Source organism: Talpa occidentalis, unplaced genomic scaffold, assembly GCF_014898055.3.
Source record: "Talpa occidentalis isolate TD23 unplaced genomic scaffold, MPIMG_talOcc4v2.1 talOcc4.9, whole genome shotgun sequence".
Lineage (NCBI taxonomy): Eukaryota > Metazoa > Chordata > Mammalia > Eulipotyphla > Talpidae > Talpa > Talpa occidentalis.
The window spans coordinates 98,484,724-98,512,085 of record NW_023605305.1 but is presented as its reverse complement, the minus strand read 5'-3'; the positions used below and the strand labels follow the sequence as shown (position 1 = coordinate 98,512,085).

Sequence of the window (27,362 nt, the reverse complement as noted above, 5' to 3'; positions counted from 1 at the left end):
CCAAAAAAAAAAAAAAAAAAAAAAGGCAGTCTGTAAATGGCTAAGAAATTAGGTAAAAGAAGATGTAAGAATGACAAGGAGAAAAGACAACTATGTCTGAAATCAAGATTTTCCAAACTTTGCGATGGAAAGAGAGAATAATGTGAAAAGTAAAACATATTTTTTGGTCTATGTGATTCAGTTGTATTTAGTTTAATATTTTAATTGCATCAGTATTGGTTTACCGAGTTTCCATGATAGAAGTATAGGATCCCTCCCTTAGATATGGCCATAGTCTGTCCACTACCATAGACCTTCATTCTCTTGAGAGCTGGAGATGATATTTGAGGACCTGGAGGAACAGGAAGTTGCAGAATCAGGGTTCACTTTTAGAGGCCTTTACAGAAAGAAACGATGAATCTTTATTGTGGACTCCATTGTGTTTGGGAATGAACAACATATTGATTCAAAAAGAGGAATGTAAAGACTAACCTCATACCGTTCAGATTAGATATTTCTGTTTGAAGTCACTCTCTGCTTCTGTCCCTTTCTTACCGCAGGTTATTCTCTCTAAACAAAACTCTGATATACTGGCCCTGTAATTGGAATTTATTTGTTCTTGCTGAGATTTTGCTTTCAGCTCTGAGTTACTGAGATTTTTGCCTCAGCCCACCTTTTTGTTTCATTGTACTTTGATCCTGCTGGCTAATAGGTTATATAAAATTAAGAAAGCACACAGATAAAATTATGTGTGCTTTCAAGATATCATTTCATTATAAGTGTTGAAATTTTTTATTCCTGTCAATTTTTCATTGATATGTTTTGTATCTTTTCAAACTTGCCAATGAATAATAATAATCCTCTTCATTATGAGTTCTGTTATTTCGTTTTATTGTTTATGGAGAATTAATTTATATTTATGTACTAAAATATAACATTCTTGACATCTCTTTATAAATACTGAGAAATATACTTGTCATGTGCTTGTGGTTTTTCTTCTACTTATATGACAGCACAGCTACATCAGTTTAATTGACCTTGGCAATCTGCATCTGCTAGTGATGTGTCCCTGAGGGATGGTTTCTGCAAATTTAAGCTGTGGCTTATTGAAGAACTTGTGTGTCACAATACAATTAAGTCTATATAAAAAAAATCATTTCATGCATAACATTAAATTGACTAAAAGTTCCTATTTCAAAACCATTTCTTGTTTTAAAGCTACCTCAGAGTGTCTTTGTTTTTTAAATAAGCTCATTTGAACATAGTAGTAATTAAAGCACAAAATTAACATAAATCTTGAATGTTTGGTATGATTTAAGGATGTTTTTGTTCTTTTTAAAGACTGCATAAAATTCCAGGTGCCATATCATGACACATTCTCTCCCATTTGCAGAATAATATAGACTGTGAATAAGCATGTTTTGGAGTTCTTATTCAAGTTAGTTTTCTATCCAACTGTGGAGCTACTAGGCCATATGCCATATTCTCCATCAAGATGCAACCCCATGGCAATATGTGGGAAAACTGTCCATGATTATAACAGCAGATCTCTTCTCCCCACCCCTATTATTTTATAAACAAGAAAGAAAAAATATAAATCCTTCTATTAATATTCATTTAACACTTCATAGGAAATGGTGCACAGTTATTTGGTTTACAAATGTAAATATACATTTTTCATCCACTTAGGTTTTCACTCCTTCTAAGTTAGATAAAGGCAGAACAGAAGACATGCTTCTGAGATTTATTTTTATTGTATCCCAAGTTGAATGCATCAGCAGAGATGTAAGAGTCTATAGAAGAACTGTTACAATGATGAGGACGATGAAAGTCTTCCTCCTAAGAAGTACTAAATAAATAAATTCCTTTCTGACAAATTGTGAATAAAAGACACTTGATATTTTTTCACTGAGTTCTTAATAAAAGTTCTAAGTTAAATACACTGGAGCTTAAAATACATTTAAATAATTATGGTCTTTTAAAGGTTATTGAAATAATGAAAGGCATTATTAGGATCCATAATCAGATAAGATTCAACAAAGTTTCTCTGTATTTGTGAGTATATTTCATTCTCTCTCTCTCTCTTACACACACACACAGAAATAGATTTTATTAAACAGTTATAGAGAGATTAGAGGAGAGATTCATGAATTCATTGAAACTGTTGAATTTGACTATGGATACACATACATATATATTACATATGATTATTAAGTCGAGTCTACTATGCACTCTACGGGTAAATGATACCATTTGATGTTCAAATGGAAATGTCATTCTTGAATTAGTTGTTTAGTGTCACTGATAGGAAACATTTATGACCTACTGGAGCATTGATCGTTGCCCATGTTTTACTTTTCTAATGAACCTTTGTGAATATTGATAAGTTAACGTATTAAATATTGAAATGAAAACAAATGATCTCTTTTTGATTGGTGCAAGCTCTGCCATAATATTAACAACATACTAGCTGGTTGCTTAACCTCTCATTTTTTAAAAATATTTGATCTTAAATGGGACTGTGAATATTTTAAATTTGAAAATCTCCAAAAGGAATAAGGGAGGGAATTCAATAGGTCATTTTCATTAGGAGACTGAAATAATTTTCAGTATGAAAGAAAAAATCTATTATATTTTGGAATACAGTGTCAGTTGTTTGATCATTAGGTGGATTATACAAATGATAAAATAATTAAAACAATTGATATTCATGGCCAAGACTCTAAATTACAAGTGAATCAAATGTTGAGGACAGAGAATATATTTTTAAAAGTAGGTATGAATATGTGTGTATGTTTAGCACATTAAAGAATATAATGAGTATACAATGGAAAGACCTGTGAATTAACTGGTGTTTTTGAATTCACAAATAAGTGCTTATGGGATGACTTGATATTGGCGCTAAGTATTTTAAGATATGGAAGAGTTACTTATTAAACTTATAATAATAATAATATCTCTTTATTACTCATTGACTAAGTTAGTGAAAGAACTCCAATACTAAGGTGAATCATACTATGACATTTTTAAATCACACAAAAAAATATAAAGAACAAGAACTTCAGGAACTTCACTTTAATTCAGTAAGCATTTATATACCGTGTATAATGCACAGTATTCAAAAGCAGACTCAAGCTTTGTGAAGCCTGAAGCTCATATAATATGAAGACTCCTCCACAGAGAATAAATTACACATTCAAACTCAGCCTTAAGACCGTGAAAAAGGCCCATGCAAGTAAGGGTCCCTGAAGCTTAAGTTTCAATAACTTTAAAGATATATATGTGTGTGTGTGTGCATGTGTGTGTGTGTATGTAATAGCTGTTGTGAGAAATCAAAGATAACTATGGCACAATCCCTACTTTGCCCAAGCTTAGAGTGAAATATATGATAATGTTCAAAGATATTTCTATTAAAAAATAACAGAATGGATAAAAAGGGCTTTGATCTCCTAGTAAACAATTTTTAATTCTCATTAGAAAAAAATAATCATTACTCCATATCTTTGTATGGGACAAAGTTGTGTCAAAGTCTTGGATGTGTAAGGTCATTTCTAAAGAAATATGTACCTATAACTCATTGCATAAGACGATGGTGTGTTATAGTTACAATTATTGCAGGAGGTTGAATTGAACAGCATACTCACTATTGACTTTCTTGCAACTCAAGTAACTGTCAACACATGGAATGATGATCTGTTATACAAAGGGGAACAAATGCCAAAGGTCTCTTTTCATGACCTTTAAAAGAAAGAGTAAAATCTTCTCAAAATCCTATTCTGGGCCCTCCCCTGGTGGCACAAGCAGTTGAGCGCCGCGCTATGAAGCTGTCCGCAGCCTCTGCAGCACCAGTTTGATCCTGACCGGCGGGCGAGTGTCCCCCATGTCATGGCAGACCTCTCCTGTCTCGCCCACTGCTCCCCTCAGTGGTGTATTTCATCAGTCTGCCTGTCTGTTCCCTGCTTTGTCTCTGGTGAATCCTCTCACTCTCCCCTGCATCTGGCCTGTATCCCGGTTCTTGGATAAATAAGTCAATAAAAATCTAAAAAAAAAAATCCTGTTCTGCATTGAAAATAATTATGTAACTATTTAATTCTGCTCTCCATAAAATGTAAAGTCACATAAGAGTTAGAAACTGTATGAGATTTTTAAAAATAAAAACCTGAGCATAATAGCATCGATCCATATGTCCCTACATCCATCAATCCAGCCACCCACCCATCCATCCATTGAATTAAGTGTCTCCTGTGCTCTGAGCAGCATGGACACATTACTGATGTCATGAAACCTATAATCTTGTGGGGAAAGCACAATCAGCTGTAGTCCCTTAACAGTTTTCTAAAATTCTCATACTCTCTTCTTGCTGAGAAGTATTTGCTTTGGGTTGTTAGAATAACATTTTTTTCATTTGATTATTTTATATTTGACTCACTAGTCTATTCAACAACTAACTTTTCTGTTGCACAATCTTCCAGTCTCTTCTCCTTCAGTTGAGTTTGTTAAATTTTCTTTTGATTTGGAGTAAAGAATAGTTCCCTTAGTTTGCTCTGAGATGATATACTTACATTTCATGACATGACTGAATGGAAAGAACATTTTATAGTAAACACTGATTCATCATATGTGATGTTGTCTACCTTTCTTGATTGCTTCTCTTCAGCAGCCCTTTCTCTAATTTATATATATATTGCACATATATAATATTTAATAGAAATATTTAGATATATTTCAATATATAAAATATTGAAATATAGATTTATCTACCTTTTCCAAATATCAGGATTGCATACTCACTCAAAATATCCTTTAGATATTTTTTCTTAAAGACAATCACACCTCTCCCTTGTTCTATGATTCATTGAAACGCAGCATAATTAGTAAATAATTGACAACTGTTTTACAGAGCAATTTCCACAAAGGAACTAATGTTATTGTTTGCATTTGTTGATTTAAAGAACAAAATTGCTAGCTAATATAACTATATTCTTGGCCCATTAAATTGCTTAACATTAGATGCAAATAATTTGGTGAAAACGTAGACTTCTTGTTTTGTTTGTAAAACTTTTGTTGTGAGTAGAAAAGATTGGCCACTGACCCAAACCATAGCAAGGCTAATACATGTGACACACAGAAATCAGATTGGAATCATATGAGTGATAACAAGTTAGTGAAGAAAGTGGTTATAGAAAAAGTAAACTTTAGAAAATGAATTTTATGTTCATTTAAAAGAATTTAAATGGTTTTATATGTTAAAAGATTTAAAAATCTGTACTTTCCTCCCTCATGGAATCAGTCTTATATATAAATGCCAGACCTGTAACATTGCCCAAATCAATTGTCTTAAATTCCTACATGTGAGGTATATTTTGAGTTACTTAAATCAGTACACTTTTAATATGTTAACTGTGATATTTCATTAACTTTCTATTTTTATGGTTCATTAAAAACAGTTGTTTGAATCCCTAGAATAATAATTAAATCATAATATTTCTTCATTTTCAAATTATTGTTACAAGATACACAGATCAGTCAATGCCTGTTGTCTTTTTTTTTTTTTTCCTAGTAAAAGGAGCTTTGAGTCCTATAAAATTTAACAGATGGAATCTCCCAGAAGTAGATCCAGAAACTATGCAAACCAGTGAACCATGGGTGTTTGCAGGTGGTGATATTGTTGGCATGGCTAACACCACAGTGGAATCAGTGAATGATGGAAAACAAGCATCTTGGTACATTCACAAATATATACAGGTAGGCATTTTCATTCAGTTAATTCCAGTTATTTTTCCCAATGGATATGTACTTTTTTCATTTATTTCTTGTTATTCATTTATCTGAGTATTTCCATAAGGTACATAATAACTACATAAGAAATATGTTGCATACATTTTTACTTGGAAAAGGTTTTTTAAAATATGGATAGATAAAACTATTTAGTTGATTGAAAATTCATTATTCTATCACTATGATGCCATGAAGTCTTTAATCAGGCTGAGTTCAAATTATTGATCAATGGTTTAAAAACATAGCTGTTACATTTATTAAATCTGGATGGTACACAATATGATCCAAGATAGAATTTATGTTTCTAATGATTGTATACATTCCAGAAAACTAGGTTATTTGTCCATTTACTTCAGATGAAGACCTATCCACTTCTCAAATTATAATATATGTACTAAGTAGAATGAAAATAAATATTTCACAAAATTTTATTATAATTGTTTTTTTTCATTATTTCATTTTATGAGACAAATGAAAATGTAAAAATGATAAAATATAAATTGAACATACTGTGTTCAAGTAGCTGTGTAGTCTTTGGGAAAAAAAAAACATTACTTTTAGGGCTCAATTGTCTTACTTTTCATTGAGTGCTATTTTCTTCTTGTTTGTAATTTAATAAAATGTAAATACAGCAACCTCATTTGCATGCAATCTTTTCAAAATACTCCTTTTGTTAATAATTTTTTTTCTGTTTCCTCTTCAGATAGACAATATTATGCTACCTTTCTCCCTTTTTTAATTTCTCACAAACTAACAAAATTCACTTCATCTTTAATGATTCCTTAAATATTATTTTTCTCTTTGTTATGACCATTTAGTCAAATTGTTGTTCTTCTAGTCTTTCTGTAATTCTTGCAAGACTACTCATCTATCAATTAGGAACTGGAATTGGTACTGATTACATCACCCATTGAATGTTCAGCTCACCGATATGCTCCCACCTCACCCTGGCATTTCTGAAGAGAGGACCTGAATAGTTTGAATTCTGGATCAGAGTGTGGGATCCCAGAAATACAGGTCTCTAAGAATGAATGTAACTGGCCTATAGGTTTGGTCTAGACAAAACTGTCTGAAGAAATGATGACTCTAAATTAAGAATGCTGTACAATTAGTCATAAATCAAAGGGGCTAGGTTAGAGAAGGGAAAAAAAAGAATGCAGTTTTAACAGATAGAAACCAGGGAACCAAAAAAAGGCAAGCTGGTAGTGACTGGCTCCATTCTCTAAAGCACTATGATTTGGAGTCTCTGTGGCTTCAAAATACATAGAAGGAATATTCCAGACATGTGCCTGGACTGACTACTGATTTGGCTCCTTTTGCTCTTTCTGTCCCCACTTACCACCCTATATTTTTATTTCCTCATTCTATTCTCATGTTCATAGAATTATCCAAGTTCCCAAACATACCTCCTGCATAATTCCCTAATCTGTGTCTCCAGTAGGACATGCTCATCTACAATCCAGCTCTCTGCTGAACTCTTCACATGCACGTCAAGCCTAAACTTCAAAGTCACTGGCTGTCTCCAGTCAGATATTTCACCTACACTTCAAATTCACTTCTCTTAAACCAAACATGCCCTCCCCAATCTGTTTTACATCTGCAACTTAACATTTCTGATTCCCATATTCAAGTCCTCTAAATCAGTGGTTCTGGGCCTCCCTGGTGGCATATGGGGTTAAGCACCACACTATAAGCAATCCGAAGCCTCTACTGCACGAGTTCGATCCTGGTCCACCAGGGAGAAACCCACATGGCGAAGCAGACCTCTCCTGTCTTGCCCACTACTCCCCTTAGTAGTGTGCTTCAGGAGATCTGCCTGTTCTGCTCGCCACTCTGTCTCTGGTGAGTCATTTCATCCCCCGCGTCTCTGGCCTGTGCCCCTGCTCTTGTATGCATAAATAAATGAATCTTTTAAATAAACAAATAAATAAATAAATAAGTAGATCAGTGGTCCTTAACACCCTCAGAACTAATAAATTTCCAAATTAATTTGGAAAACAATGTAGGGCTGATAGCTTCTCACCGCTAACAGCATTAAGACAAATGCTGAAACATGACATTTTAACATTTAGCAACATATTGACAAGTATGCTAGATAATACTAGGACACAACGTAATCTAGAAGTGAGTTAAGAAAACACAGGTTTACACTAGATAGAGTGCTTTCTCTCAAAACACACAAATTTCTCAATATAAAACAGCATAGTGGTGTACACCTTTAATTATGAACTATTTACCTAAATTTTCATTTATTCTTCCCTCACTCCATCATATATATCTGGTCAACTCTCTGGTAAAATCTCTTTTATATTCTTTTTTTTTTTTAAGATTTATTTATTTTTTTTTATTTTTATACAAGCACTGGGTACACTCAGAAGCATGGGAGGGTGAGAGAATTCACCAGAGCCAGAGGGGAGAGCAGAGCAGGCAGACTGATGAAGTACACTGCTGAGGGGAGCAGCGGGCGGCAGGAGAGGTCTGTGCGCCATGTGGGACCCTCACCCGACAGCTGGGGATCAAACCGGTGCTGCAGAGGCTGCAGGCAGCTTCGCAACCCAGCTCAACCACTGCGCCACCTGAGAGGCCCTCTTTTATATTCTTACTTTAATTTGCTTTACTTTTTGTGTTAGAGTACAATTTTTGACTAATGAGACATCTCACTGATGCTAACCTGCTAAATTCCTTGACTAAATGAAAGTAGAGTCAGGAGGAAAGATTCTTTGTGTTAAGTCAGAGGAAACCGGTGAAGATGATTCAGTTTGCAGGAGTGAAAATGGTCGGAAGATAGAGATACTAAAGGGATGTGAAAAAAGTAAAGTTGAACATGGGTCAGTGGCAAATGGCATGTGTTAATTTTTTCCTAAATATTTAAATTAATTAATTGCTTTATAATTAAAATACCTAGAAAATATTTACTATATTTTGTGATGGCTGTGGTTTTGTAGTGCTTCACAATTATTGCAAGAGATACTTAAGGGTGTTTTTCTATTGACTTCACTATTTCTATTTACTTTCCTAAATCTGAAAAATGTTTACTGAAAAAAAGAGTGTTCATTTTAATTAGCTTATGAAAGGAAAAAAGGAAGACTTTAGGTATGATGGGAAAAAAGTCCACATGGTATAAAAATACATGTTCCTATGGATGATAGTGTTTAAAATATAAATAAAAATATTGTGACCAGTAAAAGTTTTGGATTTGACTGAAGAATTCAGACTTGTCAAAATGTTGAATCACATTTTGAAAATGGAGTAGAAATGGAAGGCAGGTAAAATTTCTGCCAGGTAAAATCAGCACTTCCATCTTCCTGCCAATTTATTCGATGCAAAGTGCTAAGTACTGATACGACTAAAAAGGACTATAGAGACAAAAATAAGAGTTTCTCTCGCCACACTGTCTTTAATTTAGTTCTGGCCTCTTTCTCCTCTTAAAATTGCCTCCACTTTCCCCCTGTCAAGCCCCTACATTCTATCCAGAGTCATCTTTCTATAATACAAGTTTGATCCCACTTTCCTCACTTAAAAACCTTTCAGAAGCTCTTCTTTGCACTCTAGATAAAATTCAACTCCTTAGATTATGGTGGCAATTTGAATTTCCCCAAATATACCAAAATTTCTCCTGAATCTGACCTTTTCTCTACTCCACTCATCACATCTGTCTGGATCCTCTTTGCCCTTCAGATTTTTGCTTCCTCCTCCTCTTCTAGAACCACATTTCTCCTTGAATGTTCTGTAGCACCATAAGTTTCCCTGTTTGAAGCCTGCTTACTGGTCTCTGTCTTGTCAAGCCAGTGACCATACTTGTTTGTTGTAAATAGCCTCAGTATAGAAAGTGCATTCATCTATTAAATAAGAAAAAAAAAATAAGTAGAGCGATAGTTAATTTTTTAAATAAAGTTTTCTTTTTTTTAAATTTTTTCAGCTTTTTTTTTTTTTTTTTTGGCATGGGAGAATTGGGTGGTATAGTTTAGAGGTTAAGGCATAGGAGAATTGGGTTGTATACTTTAGAGGTTAAGGGAGTGAGAGCATTCACCAGAGACACGGTGGGTTGCAGAATAGGCCATTCACTGAAATACACAAGGCTAAGGGGAATAGTGGGTGAGACAGGAGAGGTCTGCTGCGCCATATGTGGGTCAGCTCCAGGACGGAGATCACACTCAGGCTCTAGTGGTTGGTGATAGCGCTGAGACAACCCCTAGGCCACCAGGGAGGTATGAGTTAATTCATCTTAATGGAACTTTAAGGGCAGTTAAGAAAACTAATAGGTTGGTTGTAAAAAGTTATTAGCACTGAAAATAGTGTTCCTTTTTTTTTTAACAAATGTATCATTCAGGGCCTCCCAGGTGGCGCAGCGGTAGAGCGCTGGGTTGCGAAGCTGCCCGCGGCCTCTGTGGCGCTGGTTCGATCCCCGGCTGCTCCCCAGCCACCGGAGGAGGGTCCCACATGGCGCGCAGACCTCTCCTGCCGCCCACTGCTCCCCTCAGCAGTGTACTTTGGTCCTTCTGCCTGCTCTGCTCCCCACTCTGGCTCTGGTGAATTCTTTCACCCTCCTGCGCTTCTGACTGTACCCAGTGCATGTATAAACAAAACAAACAAACAAACAAATAAATAAATAAAAAAACATGCCTCTATTAAAAAAAAATAAAAAAAAAAAAACAAATGTATCATTCATTAAGCAAAATTGCTATAATGTCTGATGTATATTCATAAATGAAAATTTATAACACCTTGTCTTATCTTTTATATTTGTTTGGGATAATGTGCTAAGAAAAAAATAATGTGCACATGATAATATGAATTCATGCCTCCAATCTTTGTAATAGGATATTTAAAACTTCCTTGTAGTATACTTTTTTAGATAAATGTAATTATTTAAAGACATCCATGTTGGGATTTTAACAATTCCCATAGTTGTCTGAAGAGAGCTTTCACTTTTTCATTAGTTAATTTGATCAATTACCACTTATTGAGTACCAGCTGTTGGGCTCAATGCTTGACTCTGGGAGGGGACCAAAGTGAGTAAATGAAAAGGCATATAATATAGTGTTTAAAATTTGGGTTCAGGTTATACAGATCTCGTTTAAAATCTTCTTCCAACGTTTTCAAACTATGTGACCTTGAGAGAGTTACTTCATTGTTCCCCCACCAGGTCTTCTCAAATGTAAATAATTTATTAATCAATGAGTAATAATAATCGCAATTGCTACCCTGTAGGTCACAGGAAAGATTTTGTAAGAGAGTTTATGGAAAACTCTTAGTTGAGAGTCTGAGTTATAGTATTTGTTGTTTATATTTTTTGTGGGTTATGAGAGACAATTCCCTTTTGACTATTACAGTGGTGTCAGAGAAAAATTATAGAAAATTTGAATAGATATTCAAAGTATAGAATTTTAATAAATGAAGATTGAAAAAGATTACCTTAGGTAATTATAAAAATCTTCTTATTTAGTCATTTATTTATTAACACATATCTATCCATCCATAGAACCATTCATGCAAGGAACCATTTATTCTATCAACAAACAACAATTTAAGAAGTATCATTATTTATAGTTTCTCTGTGATTTTAATTGTTTATTTTAACCAGGCAACGTTGGTTTACAACACTGTTTTAGGAGCACACCTAAAACACATAAAGAGCTCTCTTTTATAGATAGCACTAATCACTAGGCTTATAAATGTGAATAAAAACATGAAACTTGCCATTAATAATCACATAGTGTCATAGGGAAGCCAGTTATGTAAACATATATCTACTGCAATATGACAAATGAGATAGTAAAAATGTAAAGTTACAGGGGTAGCATGGAAGAGATAATGATTGATTCTGCTTACATGTGGGTATCAGGATGTGAAGTCAGCAAAGACTTCAGAAAAATCAAGATACAAATACAAGAGGGAGGGTAAGAAAAAGTGGAAGAATGTTGAGTGCTTTGGATTGCTGCAGCTTTCAGGATTGCTAGGTAAGACTCTATGGCTTGCTCATTGGGCAAGTTTGGTCTGGAAATCCAGACCAAACTCCACTCACCAAACAATGGTACCTTTTTGTGGTGCTGCTTCTATTCAGAGGGAAGAGCGCCTTCCTTGAAATTCCACAAAGGTATATTCTGCTTGCTTTATAAGCTGTGCATCTGTGTAGCAGCTTCTTTTTATTTCACTGAAAGGCAGTTTGAACATGTGGAGGTCCTGAACATAGAGAATAAATATACAGAAAAAATGGGAAAAACAGTCTGTATGATGGGGTGAGAACGTGACAAAAATACCTAGTTTAGGATTTTAATTGGGGTATGTAACCAGGCAGGAGTGCAGTAGGAATTGTGGAAATAAAGAATTGATAATTATAAATGTGGTCTTAATATATAGAGAGACAATTTCCACTATTTCTTGCCTTGATTTATTATTGTGTGATATTAAACTTACTCTTCTTTAATTAAGTATATTGATAAGTAATTCAATATGATTCACCTTAATTGCTTATAATATTATATTGCTAGCATAGTCCAATAATTGAGTTTTCTTCTGTTCGATTAAGAATGGTATATCAAATATAGTTTTGAACAATTTACCTACAAAGGGTATATGACTATAGACAAAATTTATAAAAATTTTAAAATTTATTTACACCTTTGCTTGCATCTCAGGGAAATTTTTTAAGATTTTTTTTAACATTTAACATTTTTTACATTTTTTAGACAATATTTGCTTCCCCCCTCCCCCGCAGATTGAGTCCCCACATAATTTCCTTCCCCAAGACACCCGTGCACTATCACTACAGTCCCCTGAGCTCCTCCCTCCCTCCCCCTGATCCCTCTCCCTCCTCCTCCCCTGCAGGATGTCTCTGATTTATAATTGTCTGTTTTTGCTCTGTTGTGTTTTGTACTATAACTATTTTTTTACACTGATGTCTTATTTGGTTCCCCTATATTCCTGCTATAAGTGAAACCATCTGATATTTTTCTTTTCCTTCTGGCTTATTTCACTGAGCATAATTACTTCTAGCTCCATGCACATTGCTGCAAATGACATGAGTTTATCTTTTTTGATTGCTGAATAATATTCCATTGTGTGTGTATATATATATATATATCACATCTTCTTGATCCAGTCATCTATTTTTGGGCATTTGGGTTGTTTCCAGATTTTACCCATTGTAAATAGTGCTGCAATAAACATAGCTGTACAGGTGCTCTTTTGAATCACTGTTTTTATGTCCTTTAGTTAGATCTAAGGGAATTTTTTTTTTTTTTTTGATCTAAGGGAATTTTTTAACGTGTGTGTGTGTGCTGGTCACATGAGATCATCAACCTTTCTTTTCTTAAGGATATTATAATAATGTTTGAATAATTTAAGGACTACTAATGTAAATAGGAAAAATATATATGACATGAGATAATGAAAAGCTAAATTTACTGCAACGAGTATATGCAAAAGTAGTCAGGGAGCAGAGATCAATGTTGACTAAAATTACTAGAAAAGACTCATGAAAGATGGGGGCCCTGATTTTTATTCTCATTGGACCATACCTTTTATAGTCATTTGTTAATCATTGTAATGGTGGGCCCTGTTTGTCTAATGTATGTTTTGTATACATTTTGCTTTTACTTATTATATATAACTATTATAGATATTATGTTTATTACATACATTATAATTTATTTATTTTTTATTACAATGACCACAGCTAATGGGTATTGCTATCTTTATAGCTTTTAAAAATAAAGGGTGAGATGATAAATGTACTTAAGGTCAATAAATTGTAAAGACGTCTGGATTTGAACATACATTTGCCACGTATTATTTTACCCTATACTAAATGACTTCTCTGGGACTTTTCAACTCTGAATTGTTATTCTTCTTGCCAATATGTAGCAGTTCTTGATCTCTTCCTCTACAATGTGTGTTCAGAATTTTAAAGGAGCACTCTTATATGGCTGATGGGAATGCAAACTGGTCCAGTCACTAGAGAAAGTTTTGTGGAGCTTTCTCAAAACACTAAAAATGGATCTGCCTTATGATCCAGTGATTCCACTCCTAGGAATCTACACAAAAAACACAAAAGCAATAATTCAAAGGAAAACTGCACTCCCATGTTCATTGCAGCAGTATTTATGATAGCCAAGATAGGGGAATAACCTAAATGCCCCAAAAAAGATGAAATGATCAAGAAGATATAGTATATACATATGCAGTGAAATACTATTCAGCAATCAAAAGAGATAAATCAAGCCATTAACAGCAACATGGATGGAGCTGGAAATGATTATACTAAGTGAGATAATTCAGGAGCAAGATAAATATCAGATGGTTTCACTTTTTATGAGGAATATAGAGAAACCACACAAAAGATTAGAAAAATAAATATAGGGAAAAAAGACAAGAGCTATTAGTGAAAGGAGGTATATGGAATAAACAGGTGAGATAGGAACATACACACACATCAGTGGAAGAGAACTCAGTGTTCAGAAATAAGCCCACACTTCTATGGACTGTTAATTTACAACAAAGGAGCCAAGAATATATAATGGAGAAAGAAAGATCTCGTCAACAAATGGAACTAGGATAACTGCACAGCCATATGCAAAAGAATGAAACTATACTACTGCTTAATACCATAGACAAAAATTAACTCAAAACAGGTTTGGATGTGACATCTGAAGCCATAGAATACGTGGAGATAAACAGACAAAATTATCCATAACATAGACTTCAAGGATGTCCTTGGGGGATTGACAACAGTATCAAGGAAAGTAAAGAGAAAAATGAGGGCCTCCCCTGGTGGCACAGCAGTTGAGCACTGGGCTGCCCGCAGTCTCTGCAGCGCTGGTTCATTCCCCGGCCGCCGGCGAGGGTCCCACAGGAAAAAAAAAAAAGAGAGAGAGAGAGAGAGAGAGAGAAATGAACAAATACTACTACCAACTAAAAGCTTCTGCACAGCTTTTATTTTATCCCTGGGCCTTCCTGGTGGCACAGGAAGGCCTTCCTGGTGGCACAGGTTTAAACCTCAGCACTATGAAGCTATCAGTAACCATTGAACCTCAGTTACACACCCCCACCATGGGGGGGGGGCAGATCTGACCCATATGGCACAGCAGACCTCTCCTGTCTCCCCTGCTGCTCTCCTCAGCAGTGTACCTCAGTAGATCTGCCTGTTCTGCTCCCCATTCTGTCTCTGGTGAGTCCTCTCACTGCCCCCATCTCTGGCCTTTACCCCAGCTCTTGATGAATCAATAAAATCTTTATAAAAAATAAAAGAAAGGAAACTATCACTAAAATGAATATTGGATGATTTCACTTATAGGAGGAATATAGGGAAGCCAAACAAGGGGTTAGAAAAATAATGTTAAAAAAGGCAATATAGCAGCCAAACTATAAATCAGAGACATACAGCAGGGGAGGGAGGTTGAGAGAGAGAGAGAGGGAGAGGGAGAAGGATCAGGATCAAAATGGGGGAGGAGAGCACAAGAGACTGTGGTGATGGTTCACGGGTAATTTGGTGGGGGGTATTTTGTGGGGATTATACTTAAGGGGAGAAATCAAACAAAAATGAACAATTATATAAAAAATAAATATATCAAAAATTTTATAAATATTGAATAGACCCATATTCAATGGAAGAAAATATTTGCATATCACTCAGCCAACAAGGGGCTAATATTCAAGATCTACAAAGAACTCATATAATTCAACAACAAGAAAATAAACAAACCCATCAAAAAAATGAGCAGAGGGCCAAATAGACACTTCTCCAAAGAAGACCTGAAAAAAAAAAAATGCTCATGTCCCTTACCATCAAGGAAATGCAAATCAAAACCACAATTAGATACCAACTTACACCATTTTTTGTTGGTAAAGATGTGGGGAAAGGAAACTCATATACTCTTGGAGGGAATGGAGACTGGTCCATCTTCTATGGAAAATAGTTTGGAGATTTCTCAAAATATAGCCTCTGCAGCGCGGGTTCGATCCCGGCTGGCCAGAGAGATTCCCACAAAGTGCAGCAGACCTCTCTTGTCGTGCCCACTGCTCCCCTCAGCAGTGCTTTTGGTCTGTCTGTTTGTTCTGCTCCGAACTCTGTCTCTGGTGAATCATGTCACCCTCCTGTGCCTCTGGCCTGTACCCCAGCTATTGTATAAATATAAAATAAATCTTAAAAAAAATAATAAATAAAAATGGATCTACCATATCATTCAGCAGTCCCGCTCCTATCTATATACCCAAAAACTACGGAGACACTAATTCAAAGGAATTTATGGTCATTGCATCATTATTTACAAAGTCAAGTTATCAAAACAATAAATTGTCCAATGACAGATGATTAGGGAAAAAAATGTAGTATATTTATGCAACAGAATACTTCTTGACCATACAAAAACATGAATCAATCTTTGCCATTTGGGACAATATAGGCAGAACTGGAGGGAGATACACCAAGCAAAATAAACCAGAAAGATAAAGACCAGATGACTTCATTCATGTGGAATATAAAGAAACAAAACAAAGGAACAAACAAAAGTAAGCCTACAATAGCTAAGCTTTGGAAACAACCCAAATGCCCCAAAATAGATGACTGGATCAAGAAGATGTGGTACATATACACAATGGAATATTACTCAGCATTCAAAAAAGATAAACACATGCAATTTGCAGCAACATGGATGGTGCTGGAAGGTATCATGCTCAGCGAAATAAGCCAGAAAGAAAAAGAAAAATACCGAATGGTCTCACTCATAGCAGGAATCTAGAAAACTTAAATAAGGGACCAAGAAAAAGAATAACTATAAGAAAGTGAAAATCAAAATCAACAAACAACTATGAACCAGAGACACTCTATGGGTGGTGGGGGGTGGGGAGGGGAGGGATTGGGGTCAAAATAAGGGGGTTGCAATTGTATGGGGAATATAAAAATAAAATTTAAATTAAAAAAAAAAGTAAGCCAAAACAAACCTGGAAATCTGACTATTTAAAATTGAGACTACCAGTTGGGCAAATATTTAAGATTAAAGGGGGGGGGGAGGGTCAGTGTCTCTGGGGAAGGATTATAAGTGCTTTGGCAGTGTGCATGGTGTGGTAACATACCTGAGCAGGTATGAACCTGTACCCCAGCATTGTAAACTGACCTTGTCTCAAAAAATACAAATTTAAAAAAATAAATTAAAAATACTTTACTTATGACAATAAGAAACTTAAATTTTGAATAATTTATTAAAATTTTAAGAATAAAAATAATTTAAAATTTAAAAAATTCAGATGAAGGAAATAATTTATATAAGGCTTCTTCAATATAATAAATAAATGAAAAGAAATGACCCTATTTCTTCCTACTAGAATTAATTTTGTCACAGACACTTATGAGAAACTGCAAAAATAAGTGAGGAGGTTGAACATTAAACAAATAACCAAAAAAAATAAAAAAGTTACTGTGTTTACAAGTGACTTTAGGAGTCACTGAAAAATTAGTTACAGAATAGTTGAAGTTGAATAGTTACAGAAAATTGTATATTGGTAGCTAGCATTTGAGGTCAACTTCCAACCACAAAATGTTAATTTCCTCATTGATGTTGCATTGTTTGTACTATATTCTTGAGTTAGTCTGCATGTTCCCAAATGATTTCTTCTTTTTCCTTCTTCAAGTTTTACCTATTATTAATATATGTTACATTCTTATAATAAATAACCATGTTTCATTTCATTTATGAATCCATGTTATTCTTCCCAACTTTTCAATCCCCTCTGAAACTAATTCTTTGGCAGAATTAGCTTAGAACAGCTACACAAGATATACACATAAATATTCTGGTATTGTATTACATCTAAAGGGTCTTTCTTAACCCTATAAGATCACAGAGCACATGTATCTTTTAAGTTTTTGCTTTCTGCAGTGTCTTTCAGCTGAGCAGTGAAATGTATGATATTTTAATAAAAGGTATAATGAAATTCTCTGTTAATGCAACTCAACTTAGTTATATATAACATACAGATATATATTTTAAATAGATATTTGTAAAGTGCCTCATGACTGTCATAAATCCTTTGCATTGATGACCTACTTTGCTGCTTGTGGTTTTGTCTTTTGGTTCTGTTGAGGCACAAAAGAATCACTAGTTGTTGAGATCTAAATTCTCAGGGAATTGGTAATGAGATACAGAGCCTTTAACCTCTGTTCACTAGTTCAGATCTGCCCCAGGTCAAGAGTGACAGAAAGTCATTACCATGTGATGGCAGTTCAATAGGCTATGCGAAACAAATTTGTGATTTCAGTACATAGTCGAGATTCATGACTAGTTCCAACACAGAGTGAGTGACTATGAAATGGGACTTGTGATTTAGTTTGAAGAGAATGGAAGAGTCCTATTATTCAGTTTTCTTCCCTTGAACTGAGACTCCTTTTGGTGGATTTGTTGGTGAAGTGTCATAGATAAACTGAACTTGTGCTTGTGTTAGTTTGTGATTGGGGTCCATGAATGCACATCCATGGGAATCCTTGTCATTATTGCTAATGAGTACAATTCAGCATCCTTAAATTGACTTTAAAAAGTGATTTCAGCCCCAGATGGTGATTAATTGAAGATTGAAAATTACATCACTTATGTCTCTAGTTTCTTCAGTGCCCTTATGCATATAATTTTAAATGTTTCATTCTCCATTTTAATCATATTAATTTTATCTACATTTGGACATATAACTGAACATTTAGAGAAACCTATTCATTCTTGTCAGTCTTTCACTTGAGAAATACGGCGCTAACAAACAAGAATAGAGGCACTTTGAAGATGCAGAATTTGAAATTGAGCATAGTGCAAAAGGATCATTGCCATGAAGCTAATTGAATTATGTACATTCATATCAATAAATGAAATCTTTCCCCTGCTGCCATTTTTAGGTTTGAGACTATGTGAGGGATTTTGTCTTACTAATATCTCTAGTGAATAGTCTGGCTACGAAGACATTCTGATTTGGGGGCTTTTTTAAAGTGAATTATTTTCCTAAGGAGGAAAAAAGCATGTGTTTATACTTGAAATATTGATACAGTGTAAGACCATGACATTTTTAAACAATGGAATATTTATGATTTTATTTTTACAATGGGTTCTGATACTTAAAATGATGCCACCTTGTTGGATAGAAAAAAATTAAAATATCTCTAATAATTTTATAATGAGAAAATAAAACCTACAGAATATTTGAAACTGTGCCCATGTTAAAGAGTTCTGGTTAGAACAAAGATAAATAATTGCTAAAAATATGACAAGATGAGCTTTTAGGAAACAAACTTAGAACAACTTATCTCTGTTGCTTTGATAGCCTTCAGTGCCAACTTTAAATAATAATAAAAAACACATTATCATTGCTTAAAATATCACTTTAATTACACACCTTGAAAGATATTATTTTTCTCTGAAATATATCAGTGGGTTCTATAATATCTGAAGACCTATGATTTAAGAATTAGAAATTTAAATTCACAGGCTTAATATTAGAGTCTTTCCGTTACCCTTTGCAGGTTTTGAGGCAGCTTATTCGACCTTACAGTCTCACCAGGAAGCTAATGGGAAAGCCTTGCAGCAATCTTCACAGGAAAGTTTCCAAATGTCAAGTGTCATCTTTCCAGCTGTTAGATGAATGGGTAGCCAAGAGGCATTTATTTGGGTGTGCAGCCCCTGTGAAATCTGGGTGAGGCAGGAGAGAAGACTATAATTTGGTGGTTAGTTTACCAGCATTGGTATAGTTGCAAATCTCCTGGCCAGGCAAAGGTTTCATTTTGTGGTTTAATGATTGACAACCAACTGCAGTGTTCTTACACTTAAGGAATAAAAAAATGCCTTAAAAAAAAGGTGTCATCAATATGTCATACTAATTCTTGAGTCCTTCACTGCTTCAGATATAAACAATCATATCAACAGAGCTGACTTCTTCTCTAAACCCCTCTCCAACTGAGAAGAGGTAAGGCTTTTCAAATGACAACTGTATTAAAATTCTGAGACCTATTGAAAAAGTATCCCTCAGTTTAAGATATATTGCAAACTCTTTAATTCCTCTGTTAAGAGAAGATTGATATAAATCTTTGGTCACTGTCAGGTTGAAAAACAATGAATATCAATAAAAAGACAGCATTAAATCACAATGGATTCAGTTTGAAATAGTGAAAGACTCCAAAATATAATATTGAAGTATGTCATGGCTAAATGTGGTTTCCATGCTAAGTTTTTTCCACTCGGTGACGATTACAGTATTGTGACAACTTCAACCCAATTTCTTATTGGGGAAACTATACTTTTAGATCTAAATAGAATCAAAAGTGCATGTGATTTTATATTTATTCCCTTTCAAAAGGAAGTAGTAAAATCAAATGTGCTTATAATCATTGAAAAATGAAATCCATGTCAAGTGTACATAAATTAATATAGAATAAACCCTACCATAACTATACATAGAATTTGCCTCTTTGATGGTAACTTCAGGTTAATTTTGGATACAGTCCCTAGCTAATTTTTTGAAATATTTACTAGCAGAGATTTGATACTTTTCAATTAAAAATTTTATTTGTAATAATGTTCAGATTCTTGCATATGATAGGGACTTTATTTTTTACATTATCTATGTGTTATAAAGCAAAATCAAGGAAAAAATCAGAAATGTGTCTATATCTAATGGAGCTATCAAAACTATCAAGTTGGCAATAGGGGAAGAAAATGCTGTGACTAATAAGTAATTTTAATGCCTTTTATTGATGTTATATAGGGTTTCAAACCTTTATTAAATGGCAACATTTGACCTGAAAAGTAATTTGAAATAAAATTGTCTCCATAAAGGCAGAATATTTCCTTAACAGTGTAGCAGTGGATTACTACTTCAGACAGATAATGCCACAGCAGAATGGGTGGGGAAAAAATTGAAAAGTCTGATCCATGCCATACAGAACTGAGTTCAGTGTGTGCTGATGGAAAGGAAAGAAATTAGGTGCTGTGTCTCACTTGGTCCAAATAGGCTATAGGTATTAAGATTTCCATACCAAATTTCCAGTGCCCTGATACCTGGGGCTAAAAGCACTAATGACAGTACCACATTAGAAGAAAGCATTGAAAACCTTTGGTGGGGAAAATCCAAATGCAGAATAACTCAACTGAAAATTTCTAACAGAATAGTGTTCTTCTGCATTCAGTGATTTTAAAATGTTGAATCTTATAAAAGTAAAGAATTAGATTGAAAAATACCAGAAAAAGAAGGCTAAAGGTCAAGAGACTTGGATTCTAGTCCTGATTAAATTACTCATCACAATTAACTTTGAGAATGCCATTTTCTTTTCCATTCTCTCACCTATGACAGAGCATACCATAGTCACAGAGATCACCAGCTCTCAGCCTTCAGAACTTTTGAAATCTTGGCTGTGTTATCTTGAGCCTCATATTTTCATCCATAAAAAAGGTGACATATTAATGATGAGGTCCTGAAGCCAAAATAATATATGTTCAAACTAAGGAATCTAATTTATTTGTACCCATTATGTGGTGATTATCATTTCAGTGGTATAGCGTTCACATTATACTTAAAATTACCTCTGGGGTAACCAGTTTTTTTTTTTTTTCCATTTTATAAAGTAGAAAACCTATGTTGTGTGGGCCAGCAAGCTGAGAATGAAACTTTGCAAGAGTAAATTTATGTAATAGGAGAATTCTCTCTGGAGGATAGAATAATAGTAGAATTATCTGAATAAAACAAGAATAACATCCTCTAAAAATAACAAGAGAAATGTAATACCTTCCTAAGATACAGAGACTTGGTAAAGGTCATACTGTGGCTAAACCCCAAGTTTTTCCATTCTCATCCTATTGTTCTTTTCCCAAATCATATTGCCTCTTTCTCGCTGTGTTCTCTTTGGTTGAGCTCCAACTTGATTTTTGGTTGAGCATGTGGAATGCAGAACATAGAGATACAGAGTCATCAGAGTAACTGCTTCAAACTGGGGAGGAGAACAATGGTACTGGGCTTTCGTAATTCATGTAAATGGTTCTGATTTCATTTCTGGAATGTTTTTCTAGCATTGCACAGTTACTACATGCCTGTGGGAATGGAGCCTTCAGGTTGAATTTTTTTGTCATATGTGTTCTTGGTAGTATCCTCAGTGCCATATTATGCCTACCTAATGGTAGGTGGTTGACCAGTAAAATATTTACCATAGACTAGGCACTCAGCAAAATTGACAATGGTTGAAAATTGACAATGCTAAAAATAATGTTAGACTATGGGGCACATGTGATTTAGTAAACAGTTTTAACAAATTCACTTGGCTCATGATAATAGATACTACCATAGACTGCTAACATAGGAAGTGGGGCTGCAGTTTACATGGGAACAGAATGATGAAAATGAGCTAATGAAGATGAGTGTCTAGGGCCTCCCTGGTGGCCTAGGGGTTAAGTCTCAGCACTATCACCTCTACTGGGAGAAAACCAGTGCAGGATCCCAGAGGTCACTTTGTGATCCTAAACAAGTCAAGCAGACATATTTAAATCTCATTTGTCTCATATTTAAATAACTATTTGTGAAAGATGGTTGTGAGCATCAAACAAGAGAAGTTATAAGACATTCATACATTCATCTTTTTTTTATTTGTACCCATTATGTGCTGATTATCTCAGTCCTATCCCTGGCCAGGGAAATAACTCACATAAGGTGCAGCAGACCTCTTTTGTCTAGCCCACTGCTCCTCTCAGCAGTGTATTTCAGTAAAGCAATCTGTTCTCCCCACTCTGTATCTGGTGATTCTTCTCATCCCCCACACCTCTGACCTACACCCTAGTTCTCTATACAAAAATAAATAGAAAAGATGAATATTTGAATGTCTAATAACTGTCTCTTATTTGATCCTCACAACCATCTTTCACAATAGTTATTTAAATATGAGACAAATGAGATTTAAATATGTCTGCCCACCTTATTTAGGATCATATAGTGGCCTCTGGGATCCTGCACTGTTTTTCTCCCTGTGTCTTAACCTATTTTAGAGTCTTTACCACCCAGAAATACAAGGGTTAATACAAAAGCAGGTATTACTTGGTAGGTTGTTGACTTACAATTTTGATCTTTTTATTCCAAGTCTCAATATTTAACATCGCTGCTGTCACCTTTTCTTAAATGTCAGCTTCTTTTATTTACCTTCATCACTCCCACCTGATCATACTGAGTCCTTTGTGCTACATGGATTTGCTGTCAGGCACCACCCTGTGTTGGTCACCAGGCTATTCTTACTCTAGTCATTGACATCTTGTCAGCAGTGTCACCACCTTTGCCCTCGGTCTGTGAATATGGCAACTGTTACTTTCTTGATTGACACTTTTGAAAATTTGTCAACATGTTATTTATTGCTGGGGGGGAGGTTACTTGGCTAACTTACAATTAACTTACCATTTCTTAAAGTTATTTCCATTTTTTATCCTTTCAATAGACTCTTTGGGTTGTATGAAATAGAGGCTTTGAGTCTCTATGAGTCTATGTTTTGTTAATGGATGATGTTACGTTAGTAGACGGTAAAAGAAATCAATGCCATTGCTGTATGTGTTGATAAATGGAACCTTGGTTTCAAAGTCATAAAGTCAATATACCTAAATTGTGATATTTATATAACTCTTACTCACCAACTTTTGGTACCTGCTCATATATTATTAAAGAAGCCCCCATGGCTACCCACATGGAAACCTCCCCTGAGCCCAACCACCCTTCAGCCTAAATGACAAGTTCTGCATTCTGTTTCTGAGAAGTTATTTTAAGGCACATGTGTGCATAAGCAAGCACACATATACCCATCTATATTTTTTGTGTACCCTACTTTCCCTCATTATCACTCAGTAATGCAAAATGCATGAAACCAGAAAATGTACTTTGTTTATGCCTATGTTCCTAATACCTGATCACAATGCCTACCATACAGTAGATCTCTCATAAATGTTACTGACAAATTGAATATGCTGAGGAAACATTTTAGGTCATGGAACACATGAAATTTAAGATGCACATTTTACCAGTTTTTTTCTTGACTCATTGGTGACTTAACTTTAAGTTACCTATTAGCCAGCGCAGGCTACCATAACAAAACACCATAAGTGAGTTGGTTTAAACATCAAAAATTTGTTTCATCACAGTTCTGGAGACTGAGGTGCCAGCATGATGGGTTCCAGGGAGAGCTGTCATCCTGACTTGTTGATGGCTACCTCAGATGGTGGAGTGAGAGTTCTCGGTCTCCTCTTATAAGGCCACTAATCTCTGTATGAGGATTGTAAATGCATGACCTCATGTAACCCTAAGTAATTAACCAAAGCCGCATTTCTACATACCACCATTTCGGGGGACACATTTCAAGTCATATCATTTGTTAAAAGACCTGGTACTTGGCAGTAACATTTACAAGGAAATGGCTAATAAAAAATATATGGATAGGGCCTCCCTGGTAGCTCACAGGGTTAAGAATCACACTATGAAGCAATCCGCAGCCTCTGCAGCATTAGTTCGATTCCCTGCCGGCCAGGGAGAAACCAACATGGCACAGCAGACCTCTCCTGTCTCACCTGCTGCTACCTTCAGCAGTGTATTTCAGTCAGTCTGCCTGTTCTGTTCCCTGCTCTGTCTCTGGTGAATCCTCTCACCCCCCACATCTCTGGCCTGTACCCCAGCTCTTGTATACAAGAATAAATAAATCTTAAAAAAAAAGAATATATGGATAAAAAAGAAAGAATAGCAAGTTGCAATATCCAGGGAATAATATAGTATGGTGAAGTCACATGTGACTGATGTGTATTTATGAAAAGAGTGTCATAAAATAAGTTTGTGTAGGGGGACAAGATCAGTTTATGAAGAATCTTATAAACTATAATAGTTTAATTAACAAAATGTGATGATAAACTAATGAAATATTTAAAACCATCAACATTTTTATTTTGAAAAGACTGCTTTTTAATATAGTAAAAAGTGAATTTCACAATAGGAGACAAGGAAAATGGAAAACCATTTGGTAGTGAAATAACCATAATCTCAGTAACAGATAATAATGACAATGTGAATGGATAGATGTACATAGATTCATAATTTTTGGAGCTATAGTCATTTGATTTGCTGGTGAAACAGAATGGGGAATGAAAGAGATGAGATATCCAGAATGATACACAAATGTTTGGCATAAACTGGATGAATGGTAGAGTCATAAATTAAATGGGGGTAGTTAGGGGAGAACTAGTTCTTTGTCTTGAAGAGTAAAGGGATTTCGGGCCTCCCCGGTGGCGCAGCGGTTGAGCGCTGGGTTGCAAAGCTGCCGGCGACCTCTGCGTCGCCGGTTCGATCCCCGGCTGCTCCTCGGCCACCGAAGGAGGGTCCCACATGGCGCGCAGACCTCTCCTGCCGCCTGCTGCTCCCCTCAGCAGTGTACTTCGGTCTTTCTGCCTGCTCTGCTCCCCGCTCTGGCTCTGGTGAATTCTCTCACCCTCCCGCGCTTCTGACTGTACCCAGTGCATGTATAAACAAAACGAACGAACAAACAAACAAATAAATAAATAAAAAACATGCCTCTAAAAAAAAAAAAAAAAGAGTAAAGGGATTTCTGCAGAATCCTGCCATGAAGAGGTGGTAGTTGGACATGGAGGGAGAGTTTAGATTAATAAAAATGTCAATTGTATTTGACTTAATAGCATGTCATTTTGTAACCTTATTTTGATGCTCAAGTTACAAATATTTTATTAAGAACAGTGTGAATATAATCCTTTAAATAAGTGAATTAAATAGGATCATTATTTTCTAGAAACTTTCTATAGCCTTATATCTTCTCTAAAATTTTCATTACAAATGGTAATTTCTCAAAATGGAGAAATGAAATCTGATTTTATGTTACAATTGTAATCATTGTAGCTAGACCTGTCTGCCATGGAAGCAGCTAATCCAAATTAATTTCTGCTTTGTAAGTTTTTTCCCTTTAATAGATATTTCTTAAAAGGAAAGTAACTGAGCTGGAGTTAATTAATGCATTAATCCAGTCTATGAATTCATCTAACCTTAAGAAACTACAGAGTATTATATATTACTTACCTTAAAATAATCTCAGAATGGATTTTTCTAGAACAGCTGTGCCACAAGATAGGGACCATTGTAGTTATATCATAATGAAATATAAATAAAAAGAGTCAGTAAAAACTGATGATTTTAAATTGGATAGAAAATAGTGATTGTTATTTTCTTCAATCAAATATTTCACTACCAATAATTTTCCTTTCTACAGTGCATTAAAAAAACTCTTATAGTACAGCAAATTAAGAAAAAGTTCAGTTGGGATACATTATAATGATGTGATTTTCTCTTTTCCCTACAACTTAACCATCATACCTGCAAATTTATCTATAGTTCCATGCCCATCCAGATATAATAGAAGAATACCAGTGGTAAAGAGTAATACTGTAATAATAAGATAATACACCATTATATTTTAAGATTGCATTTGTTTTTATTTCCTTTCTACCATGAAAGGCATTATGATTATCATATTAATGCCTAAATGGCATATTATTTTTAATTTTTGATAATACATTTTTATTTTTTAAACAATATTTGCTTCCCCCTGCCCGCTCAGGTTGAGTCCCCATAGAATTTCCTTCCCCAAGGCACCTGTGCACCATCACCACAGTCCCCTGTGCTCCTCCCTCCCTCCCTCTGATCCCTCTCCCTCCTCCTCCCCTGCAGTATGTCTCTGATTTATAATTGTCTATTTTTTGCTTTGTTGTGTTTTATACAGTTATTATTTTGTTTTACACCGATGTCTTATTTGGTACCCCTATAGGGGGTAATACGTTTTTAAATATGTGTGTGAGAATTTTCATTTGAACTATCATAATTAATTTTCAGGTCAGTTTCCCATTTTTAATACACTAACACTGTAGTAAAAAATAATGTGAATGTAAGTAGGTATAGCATCATATAACTATAAGCTCTGAGTTTAGGTCTTGTTACATCACTTATCTCCTGCTTCTCTTTGGACAAGTTGTTTACTTTTTTTGAATCTCACTTTCTCATCTGCAGTAGGGGAATAATGCCTAAGTTGAATTACTATGACAAAAAGAGAGAATAAATACAAAATACCTATCTCAGGGTCTTGCATAATTATTAGCAAATAGACATGTATCTTATAGATTTTGAGAATAAAATAAGCATCCTACTTTTATAGTGTGTCTTGGATGTGTTGATGGTTGTTAGAGTTGGTATGTTGAAGGCTGATGGTTTCGGATTTTAACCTTTTAGAGTATTTACACACCATACGGTAATACTTAATCCTCTTGAATAGCCTTCTCTAGCTATTTATTTGAATAAGGTGGGCATCTAACACAATTATGATCAAATTTGAATGTATCACTTGAGAATTAGGAATCAGGAGCATTTACATGATTAAAGAACTGATTCTCAGTCAGTTGGTGGATACACAGTTAAGTACCTTGGAGAGACTAAAAAATATTCCAGCTTTTGTGACCCACGCCAAATGGTTCTGATATAATTGGTATGGAATATGTCTGGCCAGACATCACAATTTTTTAAATTCTCCAAATGTTTTTAAAATATAGAGTTAGAGATGACTGGGCTAG

The 27,362-nt window shown here is 34.9% G+C and overlaps 1 protein-coding gene across 1 annotated transcript in view; it reads left to right on the top strand.

The window, feature by feature from the left end:
* DPYD (dihydropyrimidine dehydrogenase) overlaps positions 1-27,362 on the top strand; it is a 743,206-nt gene that overhangs the window by 333,829 nt on the left and 382,015 nt on the right. Inside the window, exon 12 of the mRNA XM_037498291.2 lies at positions 5,540-5,724. Within this exon, the coding sequence (XP_037354188.1) occupies positions 5,540-5,724 (185 nt within the window). The remainder of the gene's footprint in view (positions 1-5,539; positions 5,725-27,362) is intronic.